Here is a 14,011-nt window from a genome sequence, read left to right as displayed (position 1 = left end):
ATGTTAGCATTTCGGGGTCAATTTAAGACGAAAACAGTTAAAAACAATACAATAAAGCAAATTCTAATGGACTTGTGGTAGCAGTTAGCATGATCGTAGCATGCGAAAACTAATTAGTAAAATAATTTGAGGGTAAATTGCTACAGGAAACATTCTTTTTTTATTAGAACGTTTTATTTTTTCAAATAGACAAAGGGTAGGAGGCTGCATTTATTTCAATTATTAACCCTGAGGTCAGTGTGATCTATGCAATACAAAAATACAATAATAAAAAGAAAAAAATATATATATATACCTTAATATTTTGATGGTAAATTTGATCCAGCATGTAAAGATTCACTGTATGCTTGAATTGCAATTAGGAATTTGGCTTTACTGTATGTTTTATACCAGAGATTCTTTCTTGTCAATTTGACATGTTGAGCAGCACTTTTTAATGTTCTTGTTTTAAGTTTGAAATGTTAGTAGTCAATAAGAATGGGTAATCGTGGGTGGGTGGTGTGGTGCAGTGGTTAAAGGTTAGGTCAAGAAGTTTAAACAAAGAATGAGCAATAAGCCAAAAACCATTGTGCCCTAGAGCGAAGCATTTCAGAGAAAGTTCACATCATGGACCTGAAGAGTTTGTTTGTCTGACAAGATCTGCATGTAGAATTGAAAAGCAAACTGCCCTGACTGAGGCTTTATGAGTCATTTTCTCTTCAAAGCCGCACGAGTTAATCATTACTCATGAGATATGGATTGGGAAGTGAATCAAAATAAGCACTATCCTTAAGAAAGCCTGGAGGAGCTGAAATGAGAAGAAATCAAAGGCAAATAAACCTGTTTATTTAAGTCTTTCTAAAAAGATCTGCTCAAAGCCTATTAAATTCTTAGATGTTGCAGCAACCATTCCGTGAAAATCATATTCGCTAAAATGAATAATCCAACGTTTACTGATTAAACATTTTCAAAAGAGAAAGGCAAAAGCAAAATGTGAAGACAACTGTATTGGAAAAGACAAATTAACCAATGAGTGATCCTCTGCACACATTTACCAATGAAAAAAAAAAAAAAATGCATATTTTGGAGGCAAATAAATAAAGCCCTCCAAAACTGATCGTTTACAAAATTCAGAGAAAAGGGGTTATTGCTTTTCAGCAACAACAAATTGACGTGTACAGATATCCACTGGATCACAATACACTGAATTACATACAGTTGTTTAAAGCACTAAATAAGTAAGGACTACTGGGTTATAATGCTTTTTTGTGATTTACATTACCAGTTTTTCCGTGACCCACAGAGAGTAGCCATGTCTTCTGGACAAGGTGAGTCTTCTTTTCTTTTTCTGTTGTAGGTCTACGTGTATTCTGCTTTCTCCTTCACACTGTTAATGAGAGCTGTAGAGAGAATGTTTCCATTAAAGTCAGTTCTCAACTGAGAGATTGCATCAAACCGAGGGACTGTGCTGGGGTATAAAAATACAACAAAACACTTTTTAGGCAACCACAGCATTTGGGGCGCTTCAACCGAGGAGGTAAGGGAGGCAGTGTCTCTTCAAAATATTGGATGAGACAAAAATACAGTTAAAATCATAGTACAACAATGAAAGCCAATATTACATACATGTATACATCACTCTTTTTTCTAAAAGAAGATTGTCCAACAGTGACAACCACAGTAAAGTCACCACGGGAGTCTCTCTTGTCTCCCCTGAGCCCACTGAGTTTTAACAGACCCCCTAAAGTGTCTTTCTCTGTGCTTCCGCTTCAAGTGTTTTACATATGCTTCATTATATATATATATATATATATATATATATATATATATATTTATTTATTTATTTATTTATTTTATGAATAAAACATCAACAATACAGCTAGCTAGTTTAACTGGCTATCTTAAAATCCATAGAAATTGCTATAATTTCTTACAGCTTTTGGCACGTTCTCCGACAAGCGAAAGCGATGAGGCCTGTTTTCCAGGTTTGGTCAGGTGACGTTCGACATATATACTATAATGCAGAAACTATAAAATACAATTTATAGTTTATATTAAGATTGTTCTAAGTTCACTTAAATTAAAAGTGACGTTTTTCAGAGCCTACTAAATGTTAAGAAAAAAAATATTTCTATTATAGCCAACTGTAATGTTGAATGGCTACAGTTAATGACTAAAATTGAGGTGAAAATGCATTTAATAGAGACATCAATAGTAGAATTGGTATCAACAATACTGGCCTTTGTTAATCAAACAACTTAGTAAAGAGATGCCATTAAACATATATTTAAAATACCACATTTATGTTGTTTCTACATTCATTTGGATGATCAGTGTGAAATTATAACAATATATTAATAATCATGAATGATAATTAATAATCTTTTAATAGATGTTGGTGTCGGTTATATTAGAGCATTATGCATTTAAATTAAATTTCTTATTTTATAAAACCCCCAGAAAGAGATCGGGATGGCTTCCACACCCTTGGCCCCCTTTAAAAATTTAATTCAAGTGAAACTGACTTGCCCTGCCCTAATGGAGAAAGTCAAATGAGAGGAGGCAATGCCTTCATCACGATATTATTGGACATGACTGGTTATGTTCAGCTGTGACTGGTCCACACGATAAATGTCGCCTCGTGTGTTTGTACATGTTCTCACGAATCAGTCTGAATGAACAATATAATGGCGTTAATGGGAAGAACATACTTATTAATTTTTGTAATATGTATATATATATATATATATATATATATATATATATATATATATATATATATATATATATATATATATAGAAACTCACACCCTTAGTTATAACAACTTTTTACATCAAAATAATGCTTAAAATAGTATGAAAATATAATATGTGGGAACTTTGAGTAATCAACTTAGTGAAATTTAAAGTAAATATCTGTGCCTGTGAACAATATTTACTGAGATTTGATGTTTAACATTTTTAAACGTTAACTATTCAAAGGAATAGCTGAACATAAGTATATATATATATATATATATATTGAAATTGTTACTGCCTTGAGTTATTATTTTAGAATAAAATGTTTGTTTTTTCAGTGTAAGTATTGTTTACTTAACCAATAAATGTGACTTTGACTTGAATTTACGCTTGATTAATAAAGAAATAAAGATTCAAATGAAAATAAAAATAAAAAGGAACACTTTGAGGACTTTCTGAATTTCAGAACACCACCGCACACCACTGGTTTATGGTATGTTATTACACCAATTCTGCACCAAAACTCTATGAATGTATTGGTGTTTCTACATCTATACTGTATATATTGTGTATTCTTCAACTGATGTAATGTATCATTCTGCCAAAGAATTAACATTTTAAAGTTTTTTTTTTTTTTTTTTGGGAATGAAAAAAAAAAGAACAACAACCAAAAAAAGGCTAATTATACAGCTAGAATTTAATAGATGCTAAAATGCACAATTAAAATAAATAAATACAAATTATGTGTGTGGTATATATGTGTGTGTGTGTGGTATTTACAAATATAAGAACTTTTTAAGATTTAATAAAATGTTATTTTTGCAGGGAAAACATGTATATTATTATTTTTCATATTAAAATATTCTTGTTTTAATATCAAAAACAATAAAATAATAATCTTAAAATATTATTATTATTATTATTTGCAAGTTGCGACAGTTGCCTTCGGCTCGCACACTGGGCAATAAAAGCATTATTTCCCTTAAAATGCAATATTTTCTGAAAGTTATTTTCAAATAAAACGAAGTGAAAACCTTCCACTTCATTTGCCGGCCTTGTGTTTGCATGTTATTTTAAGTGTTGCGGTTCAGCCTGTTGTGTTGGACTGTGAAACCCAATGACAGTTAAACCACATGTTTTCCCTGCAGACCCTGATTTCCTCTTCTAACTCTGTCATTTTCATCACCTCTGGGGCAGGAGTCGGGCATGTCTCGACCATCAAAATACAGAACTAAATCCTTTTGGGAAATCACTTAACATATGAAAACTCACAATCATGATAGCACATGGAAACACGCTCAGACAACCTATTGAACATTGGGTTCGCTGGAACATGGACCCCAACCAGGTGTCCTAGGGGGGACTTAATCATGTATACCTAATCCGCCAAAGTGTAGATGCGTCTGGTTCAGGACGAAAACACAAATCTCCTAAACGGAATGATGTTGACTTGCATAAGTTTTGCAAAACTAAAACGCTATTTGTTCATATTTGTTTCTCAGGCAAATGAACGTTGTTGCATTTACATGTAGCGTGCAGCTAATAGATCAAATGCATGTTCTTCTAATTGGAGGGGATGATTGATAGTTGAGTTATGTCCTGTTTCATTACAGTCTCTCTTTGTTTCCAGCCCCTACAGTAGACCCTGATGCTGACTTTTTCTATGGTAAGGATGAGCAAATTATTTTAATTCATTTTTGTGTTTATGTGGACAGTAATAATCGGATTACCTGTTAATATTGGAATGTGGTTATATTCTTACAATGGCATATCGAGGATAAGATATTCCAAATTCTACAAGGCCCACAAAAAACTTAACAATCATTTCTAATTCATTGGAATAGCAAAGTCCACATCTGATATAGTTTAAATCCTTTTCAGAGAGTTTTACATTATCTTCTTGGTGTGAACAGGCCTTAAAACCATTTGCATAGACCTTTGTATGTAGTAATCCGAATTTTGCACACATGAATCTCCTTATTCAGAAGTTGTTCTGCCTTTGCTTCGCAGACTATGAGAATCTGCGCATTGGAGGCCTGATCTTTGCTGGGGTCATTGTGATACTGTCAATCCTGCTCCTGACAGGTAAGTGTTTAGCCAGAGTGTGTGTGTGTGTCATACGATTCATGTCAAATCACTGATGTGTAATGAATGTCTGCTCTTGTAGGTAACCGCATCAAACGCTGTGGCAAGCGTAAGGTGAGCATCCTCTCACTACCGATGTGTTTCTGGTATCATACAGCGAACAGTGTGTTGTACAAATATTGTCATTTTAAAACAAAAGAGTTGTCATTTTATTCCAGTGTAAATCTTTAGGAGTAGGTTTACTTTTATTCGTAGAAATTTGCTGTAATATTGATTTGTAAATAAATAGAACCACAATTGAATTAAGAATTACACAGGTGGGTTGCTTTCAGTGTTTTACTGCTTTAGCAATGTAACTGAAGTAGACAAAAAAACAAATATATGTATTTTAAGTGTATGACTTTGATTATCTGAGCTGACAGTCTTTACATGTCTCTGTATTGTGTGTGTGTGTGTGTGTGTGTGTGTGTGTGTGTGTGTGTGTGTCAGGCGAAGCATGCGGATGAAGAAACTTAAGATGGCTCATGTCTATGCTGGATGGTTTTGAGATGTGAATAGCCAGCGAAGTCATATTATTATGTGTATTTTAACACTTTAATTTGTTTGTGATTTAACTGTTAAACATTTCATTAAAACATATATAGTATGTGTGTACGTGTGTACTTTGTTTTAATATATGAAAAATGTATTAAAATCCAATATGAAGCACTAGAGGGCAGCAAATCTCAGCTTTTGGGATACAAGCTTTAACTCAAATTCTAAAAATTTTGCACATTTGAACTTTTCTGTCAAGTGTTTGATGTGCAGTGAATCAGTGATACTTGATGTATTGAGTACTTTGAATTGAATTTCTTCTCAGGTCTGAAAATGAGAAAGAAAATGACACACACAAACACACACGCACACGTTCGTTTTTGTGAAAAGTGGTGACATCCCATAGGCGTAATGGTTTTTATACTGTACAAATTGTATATTCTATGGCCCTTCACCAACCCTACCCCTAACCCTAACCCTCACAGGAAACTTTGTGCATTTGTACTTTCTCAAAAAAAACTCATTCTGTATGATTTATAAGCGTTTTGAAAAATGGGGACATGGGTTATGTCCTCATAAGTCACCCTCTCCTTGTAATACCTGTGTCATACCCATGTCATTATACAGAGTTGTGTCCTGACAAAAACAAGAGCATGCACACACACACACACACACACACACACACACACACACACACACACACACACACACATACACACACACACATATATATATATATATATATATATATATATATATATATATATATATATATATATAATGGACAGTTAATTTGTATTGTTTTTCATTAATAATAAAAATAAATTCTCTATATGTGAAAATAATGGCAGTAAAATACATTGAAGTAATTATTGTAAGGTAACATGGCTATTTCATTAACTATGCTACATCCAAGCATTTTACTACTTCATCTTCTTTAAAACCTTCACTTGAATGCTGTAACCAGTACATTTCCACTTAAATGATAATGTTTCGCTTCAGTGGAGTTCCAGGAAACATCCCGAGATTTGTTTAACCTGGGCAAACACAGATTTATGCAGATCTGTGCGCGTTCACTAATCCTGAACGATCATTTCTCCAGATTAAAACCTGCTTCCTGCGCAAAAGAACACAGATAAACTCAGCAGCTGAACTGACCGGCTAGATTCTGCTTCTCTCGTGCTCTTGTCTACTCCTCAAATGGGTTTGAGAGGGGTAAGATGGGTCAGTTACTGAGGCTTTTCTCAAATAAGACAAACATACAAATATTTCTGGATGTCTCATATATATATATTTTTTTTTTATCATATTGAACAAACACATGTGAAGATCCCTATACACAAGGTAGGTCAGCTTGCAGTGGCTCAACTTACCCCACTGTCCTCTACACTGCATATAACATGGTTTATACAGTCTTGGTCATTGCCTGACTGTACAGAGGTAAAGAACTGCATGGCTTGACAAACAGAAAGAAAAGAAGAGCTGGAGATGAGCCAGGGCTCAGGAAGTTTGAGGTATTGTTCTGCAAACTGACAAAGAGCATTAATCACTGCTCCAGGCCTAAGCTTAATTATGCTTGAATAAATAAGTCATTAAAGGCAGAGACAGGGCCTGTCAGCCGTGCTCGTGAGCTGAAGCGCTCTGCTAGTGTCACCTTCATCTTTTTCTTTCTCTTTACCCTCTTTCATTCCAGGAAACAAATTTTTTGTCCTCAGAAATGCCTGGGTTTCCTTCAGAAAATTGTGTATAGCCTTGTGCAAAAAGAGTGGATGGTTCTTTACATACAGTGGGTACGGAAAGTATTCAGACCCCCTTACATTTTTCACTCTTTGTTATATTGCAGCCATTTGCACAAACACCCCATATTGACAGAAAAACACAGAATTGTTGACATTTTTGCACATTTATTAAAAAAAGAAAAACTGGAAAATAACATGGTCCTACGTATTCAGACCCTTTGCTCTTCTTGGGAAATATGCAACAAGTTTTTCACACCTGGATTTTAGGGATCCTCTGCCATTCCTCCTTGCAGATCCTCTCCAGTTCTGTCAGGTTGGATGGTAAATGTTGGTGGACAGCCATTTTCAGGTCCCTCCAGAGATGTTCAATTGGGTTTAAGTCAGGGCTCTGGCTGGGACATTCAAGAACAGTCACAGAGTTGTTGTGAAGCTACTCCTTCATTTTTTTAGCTGTGTGCTTAGGGTCATTGTCTTGTTGGAAGGTCAACCTTCGGCCCAGTCTGAGGTCCTGAGTACTCTGGAGAAGGTTTTCGTCCAGGATATCCCTGTACTTGGCTGTATTCATCTTTCCCTCGATTGCAACCAGTCGTCCCGTCCCTGCAGCTGAAAAACACCCCACAGCATGATGCTGCCACCACCACGCTTCACTGTTGGGACTGTATTGGACAGGGGAGGAGCAGTGCCTGGTTTTCTCCACACATACCACTTAGAATTAAGGCATAAATGTTTTATCTTGGTCTCATCAGACAAGAGAATCCTTCAGGTGTTTTTTTTAGCAAACTCCCTGCAGGCTTTCATGTGTCTTGCACTGAGGAGAGGCTTCCTTTGGGCCACTCTGCCATAAAGCCCTGACTGGTGGAGGGCTGCAGTGATGGTTGACTTTCTAAAACTTTCTCCCATCTCCCGACTGCATTTCTGGAGCTCAGCCACAGTGATCTTTGGGTTCTTCTGTACCTCTCTCACCAACGCTCTTCTCCCCCGATGGCTCAGTTTGGCCGGACGGCCAGCTCTACGAAGGGTTCTGGTCGTCCCAAACGTCTTCCATTTAAGGATTATGGAGGCCACTGTGCTCTTAGGAACCGTAAGTGCAGCAGAATTTGTTTTTGTAACCTTGGCCAGATCTGTGCCTTGCCACAATTCTGTCTCTGAGCTCTTCAGGCAGTTCCTTTGACCTCATGAAGCTGTAAGGTCCTATATAGACAGATGACTTTCCTTATTAAGTCCAATCAGTATAATGAAACACAGCTGGACTCAGATGAAGGTGTAGAACCATCTCAAGGATGATCAGAAGAAATGGACAGCACCTGAGTTAAATATATGAGTGTCACATACTTAGGACAATGTGATATTTCAGTTTTTCTTTTTCAATGAATCTGCAAAAACGTCAACAATTCTGTGCTGTGTGTATATTAATAAGGAAAAAAATGAACTTAAATGATTTTAGCAAGTGGCTGCAATATAACAAAGAGTAAAACATTTAAGGGGGTCTGAATACTTCCCGTCTACCCACTGTGTATGTAAAGAATAATTTTATTACTTAAAATGTTATATTACTTTTATTATATAACTTAATTGTTTTACGTATATAAAGCATTTAAATGGTGGTCAATAAAGGCCTCCTGTAGTGAATCACAAAAATGCACCTATTCACTTCAGGATGCCCCCCCCCCCCCCCTTTTATATAACTCCGACTGTATTTGTCTGAAAGAAGAAAGTCATATACACCTAGGATGCCTCGGGGGGAAGGTAAAACACAGGTTCATTTTCGTTTTTGGGTGAACTTACCCTTTAATGGTGAGAGGGTCAGCACCTGTAGGTTCCCACACACGGAGAAGTGTTCAAGTTTGTAGCGTATACATGAGTGCACAAGGTCTTGTTACAGCTGGTCAGCTTTTTAACACCCCTGCTTAGAGCTTAAGCATAGACTGGTTAAACTTGTAGTGAAAATAAATCCACTTGGAGGGGGGCCACTGTAGCGTGGGAATGGAGATACAATCAAGACACACAGGTCTGGATGGAAACTTCTATGGATGGAAACAACATCGTACTGCAAAAGGTTACTGGTTGAAGCCCACGAGGCCTAATGAATATGAATGCTTAATGTGGTTATTCCAGATAGATAGATAGATAGATAGATAGATAGATAGATAGATAGATAGATAGATAGATAGATAGATAGATAGATAGATAGATAGATAGATAGATAGATAGATAGATAGATAGTCTGCATTGCACGATCCTCCCACTAGATGCCAGTAATATTCAAATACTTTCAAAAGCACTGCATATAGTTATCACCCGCTGACTCTTACATACACACCCAATTCCAACGGAGAGGGACAAAATCATCCCGTTCTGTCCTCATCAGCATGAGCAATCATGAAAAAGATTCAATTTTGTGACAAAGATATTTGTATTAATTTGATTTGCAAATATATAAAAAAACATCCACTGGGTTGGGTTGGGTTACTGGCTAACCCTAGTTCATCCAAGTACTCATTCCTTTCAAATTGAGAAGACTCTTCTCCTCTCTCCAGCTCCTGCTCCACTGCTGTCCATAATGGCGAGAGACTTGTACGATAAACACATACAAAAATAGGAAGATCAGGAGATGGGAGATTTGCAGAGACAACCAACCCCCCATTCTCTCTTTTCCTCTTTCTCTCTTCCTTTCCCTCTCTCTCATTACCCTCCCTTGCTCATTTGAATAAATTAACACCCCCCTGACGTCTCGCTTCACCACCTTCCTCTTTCCCCCAATCTCTCCCCCCTCAACAGGCAGCAGGGAGAGAGAGAAATCCAGAAATATCCTCCTGTTTCCACACACGTTCATTCACTTACTCTCTCATGTACACAGACACAATCACACCCACCCTCTAATACACCAGATTCATCCTCATCTCCGTCAATCCAAAACAAAACCCAGAAAAAAGACAGAATAAAAATTACGAAATGAAAAACATTTGGTCTTGTAAAACAGACGCGACTGCGCAGGCGCAGATGCACGGGATCCTCCCTCAGCTGACTGACTTGGTGCAGCTCACTGACTCATTTGACTAATGCTGGCGAGCGTAACATGGCGTACGGTTCTGTTTCAAGCAGGCTAATTAGCGCCAGTGCAGCTCCAGCGAAACTGGGCAAGCTGTGCGCCGCTGCACCGCCATGCTAAACCAAAACAGCTCACCATCTGGGCCTCCTCGGCCGCCATTTTGGATCTGCATGCCGCTAGTTTGCATATAGCACTCTAACAGGCGGCCTGTTCTGCAGGGGGAACTGAAATGGGGCACGTTAGCCACCATTACGGAAGACTAGCGTTTAGTGCCTCACCTGTGTGTGGCTAAGGTGGGAAGGCGCCCACCCTAGCCCCCTCCTTTCCACTATTCTACCACCCTCTACCCTCAGTGACCTTGCAGGCATTTGGTTAGGGAGGGGGCTCTCTGCATTAATACCAGATAACATTAGCGTTAATATGATTCTACCATGTAGCCGTGGCCTGAGGGGGGACTCTGATTGTCTGTGTATTAGCATTAGCGTTCTCATTAGCCCACCCGCTTCTGCCGTCTCCTCTCTCTCTCTCTCCTTCCTTCTCCTCATTGGCGTACTCTCTCTCTCTCTCGTTCTCTGCTTTTCTCCAGGCAACAGATGAGAGAGAGCGATGCAGATGATTTGTATTAGCAATGATTTCAACAGTCGCTGCCTGCCGGCCAGTCAGTGGTCACTTCCTCTCTGATGCACATTGTGTAGATAGATACACAGTCACTAGATTTCTTTCAGCCAGTGTGGCGTGTTCTTCCTTTCTGAAAGTGTGTGTATCTCTATAAGTGTGTGGGAGGATAAGGGTAGCATTCCATCTTCTATATCTCCACTTGTTACATAACTGAGTTGAGAGGAGAGGTAGAGAAAGGCCTCTGTAGGAAACAAAGACTCTGGTTAATGTGCTCAACTGTTCTATTCTCTGCTTATTCTTTTCCATACAAACCACTGCAGGAAAAGAGGTGTATCTTAACCAGTTAACCTCAATATATGTTGCTTTCAGAAGTATCCAGGAACTTAGCAGAGGAAAAATTCCGATGTGTATGATCAAGGTAAACCTCTATGCAATGGCCAAGTTCAGAGTTGCATTCGAGAACAGTGCATTCTAGTCCCAGTCCAAGATTACTGAACTCAGGAGCGTGTTGACTTTGTCCTGACTTGGATTCAGCCCTCTTCAGGTCTTGATCTGACTTGGACTGGAATGAACTGGTCTTGACACTGGCTAAGTGACCCTAGTTTGTCAGGAGTTGCCCCCTTTGACACAAAATAGTAATATGCATTTCATATATGTGTGCCACCCTGCTCCATCCTATTAGTCATTGATTTCTAAATGGATTTGTTGGTCTCAAGATTAAACAACCCCAAAATTAGGGCAGTTATCGGTCAGGACAAGCAAGCAAATTGTCCCTGCCACGTCACTCTCAGGAAAAAATGTGCAAAAAAATATACCTTTAGTTTATACCTTCAATACCACAACTTAGGTGCCCTTGAGCAAGGCATCGAACCCCCAACTGCTCCCCGGGCGCCGCAGCATAAATGGCTGCCCACTGCTCCGGGTGTGTGCTCACAGTGTGTGTGTGTGTGTTCACTGCTCTATGTGTGTGCATTTCGGATGGGTTAAATGCAGAGCACAAATTCTGAGTATGGGTCACCATACTTGGCTGAATGTCACTTCACTTCACTTCTTCACTTTTGTTAATGGGGCAGTACCCTGAAAATACCTTATCTACTCTAAAAAGTGAAGTTTATTACTTTAAGGGTCCTGTTAAGGTTCTAATGTGAACCCTTTGAAGCTACTGGCTCAGTGGCAATTAGTGCTACTCCTAAAAGGTACAATTGTACAACTGCCCTCTGACAGTTATGATGTTAGGAGCCTGCAAATGTCCTCTATGATATAGTCAGTGGGTGATATTATAGAATGTTCAACCAGGTTAAACTCTGCTTATGCAGTGAATTTTCTACTCCTCCAAATTAAAATGTTTTCAAATAGGGCCATAAAAGCACAATGACCTATATTTGTAGCCGAAATCATAATGAAATTAAACAAAATATGCATCTTTGCAAACGTCCTCAGTTTGTAGGAATGTAAAGACATTTCTGTGGAATTGAAGTTTTGGCACAGTAGTTATAATTTATATTGTTGATGTAAAAAAAGGTTCTGCGATGACAACATTAGTTCACTTAAGACTATTCCACTGCAATGATCTGTTGCTGACTGGTCAGGCATTGCGTGTGTTTGGGGCTGGGCAATGATACATCGCTGTCATTATGTGTAGAATCACATGTCAGTGTGATGGATTTCCGTATCGGTTGATTCTCTGACAGGGCTGCACATAGTCTGTAATCAATAACAGTACAGCACGTTACAGTTCAATAATTACCCAAAGAGGATGTGGGAGTGTGGAGCCAGAACCATCAAACCAAACACTGTAACTATTGGTAGCAGACTATCACTGTACACATTGTTTTCATTTCTTAAGTTGTCCTGGGGGGGGGGGGGGTTAATTTTACACCCAGTACTCTGGCATTGTTACATATCTTTGTCAAAATACTCCACAGACATCTGTCACACTCTTTTCTTCCTCTTAAGATGAAGGAGTTGTCATTTTCCATGCAAAAACTGTCAAATGCTATACAGATTTGCTTTATCTGAATTGTAAGGGTTTAATAATGCTGCCTAATAATGATTTCAACTGTTAAATCAAATCTAATCTTTTTGTTTCCTTCTTCTTTTTCTTCTTTGCAGACTTGAGTGGTGTAAGGCACTATACCAGACAGATAACGCCGGGGTGGTCTGTGAGCGTTATCCGCCACTCGAGACAATACACGATACGCCCCTCGCATGTCATTCCTCTCTCATTCCTCGCGCGGAACAATGCCGGCGATTCATTCCTCGGTGCGCCTCCGAAGCTCGCGTTCTCCTTCATTCACATGCGTGAACGTAAAAAGAGAGCGTGTCAGGGTCTCGTGCAGTGTCTCTAAGGACGCACGCGAGTCACTCAATGAGCAGCAGTGACATGAAAGAAACGTACGCGGAGCGTTTTACGCACAACGTTTACACGAACTTTAATTTTAAAATGACGCTCAAAACCCTGCAGCAAAAAAAAAAAAAAAAAAAAAAAAAAAAAAAAAGAAAGAAAGAAAAAAGAAAAAAAAAAAGGTATAGGGTGTCCAAAAAGTATAAGGTGGTCTCCCAGTCTTCAATTTTCCGTCCTGGTCTGTTGAAAAGTTCCTAAAACCAGCAAATATAAATGTTTGGGAGAACGTACAAGGTTTTTCTCAGCAGCGCTGCATCAATACAGGATTTCTGGCGGGAAAAGGTAAGCCGTTGTCATCGCGAAAAGTGATCATCCGTGCGTAAAAAGCAGCTATTTAGTTCCCAGGTGCGCTAAGGTAACACTGAGTGCCACAGGCTTTCTCCAGCCACGTGGACCTCTCAAAACAACAACAACATGTTAAGTCCTGTCCTCCCTGATGCACTCAACCCACCCCCACCAACAAAACTCCGCGCGCCGTCCTTGCCGTGTCTCTCTCTGGCCCCGCACCAGCACCTCTCCATCTCGCCGTACCATTTGACTACCGAAGGAGGGGCAGCTTGGATGACGGTCCCGCGGAGGGGAGGGTACGAGAGGCGGGACCAAAGTCTTCCCCGCTTCTCGGCGCTGGCGAGTCCGGGACTAGGGCTGGAGAGATCGCCGGGGAGCATCGTCACCACTCCTGCACGGAGCCTCGCCTGGCCGCATACTGCACAGTGCACACGTCGGGATTGCAAAACATTCCTGAGAAATATACCTGCTATTTATGGCATGTGGCTGGTAACTTTACTCCTGCTGTATTCTTTTCAAGAAGGTATGTTGTGAGTTTATTCCATGCTTTTTTCTTTTATTTTCTTATCTTTTTTT

At 39.0% G+C, this 14,011-nt stretch overlaps 1 protein-coding gene across 3 annotated transcripts in view; it reads left to right on the top strand.

The window, feature by feature from the left end:
- The first annotated feature begins 13,430 nt into the window (after positions 1-13,430).
- LOC128028790 (cell adhesion molecule DSCAML1-like) overlaps positions 13,431-14,011 on the top strand; it is a 111,187-nt gene continuing 110,606 nt past the window's right edge. For 2 of the 3 annotated variants that reach the window (XM_052616122.1, XM_052616121.1), the window contains exon 1: positions 13,431-13,958. In XM_052616122.1, coding sequence (XP_052472082.1) covers positions 13,562-13,958 — 397 coding nt within the window. In that variant the 5' untranslated portion in view covers positions 13,431-13,561. The remainder of the gene's footprint in view (positions 13,959-14,011) is intronic. The other variant, XM_052616123.1, reaches the window with a different exon arrangement.

The sequence above is a fragment of the Carassius gibelio genome, chromosome A15, assembly GCF_023724105.1.
Source record: "Carassius gibelio isolate Cgi1373 ecotype wild population from Czech Republic chromosome A15, carGib1.2-hapl.c, whole genome shotgun sequence".
Lineage (NCBI taxonomy): Eukaryota > Metazoa > Chordata > Actinopteri > Cypriniformes > Cyprinidae > Carassius > Carassius gibelio.
This window is presented reverse-complemented; position numbering and strand designations above follow the sequence as displayed.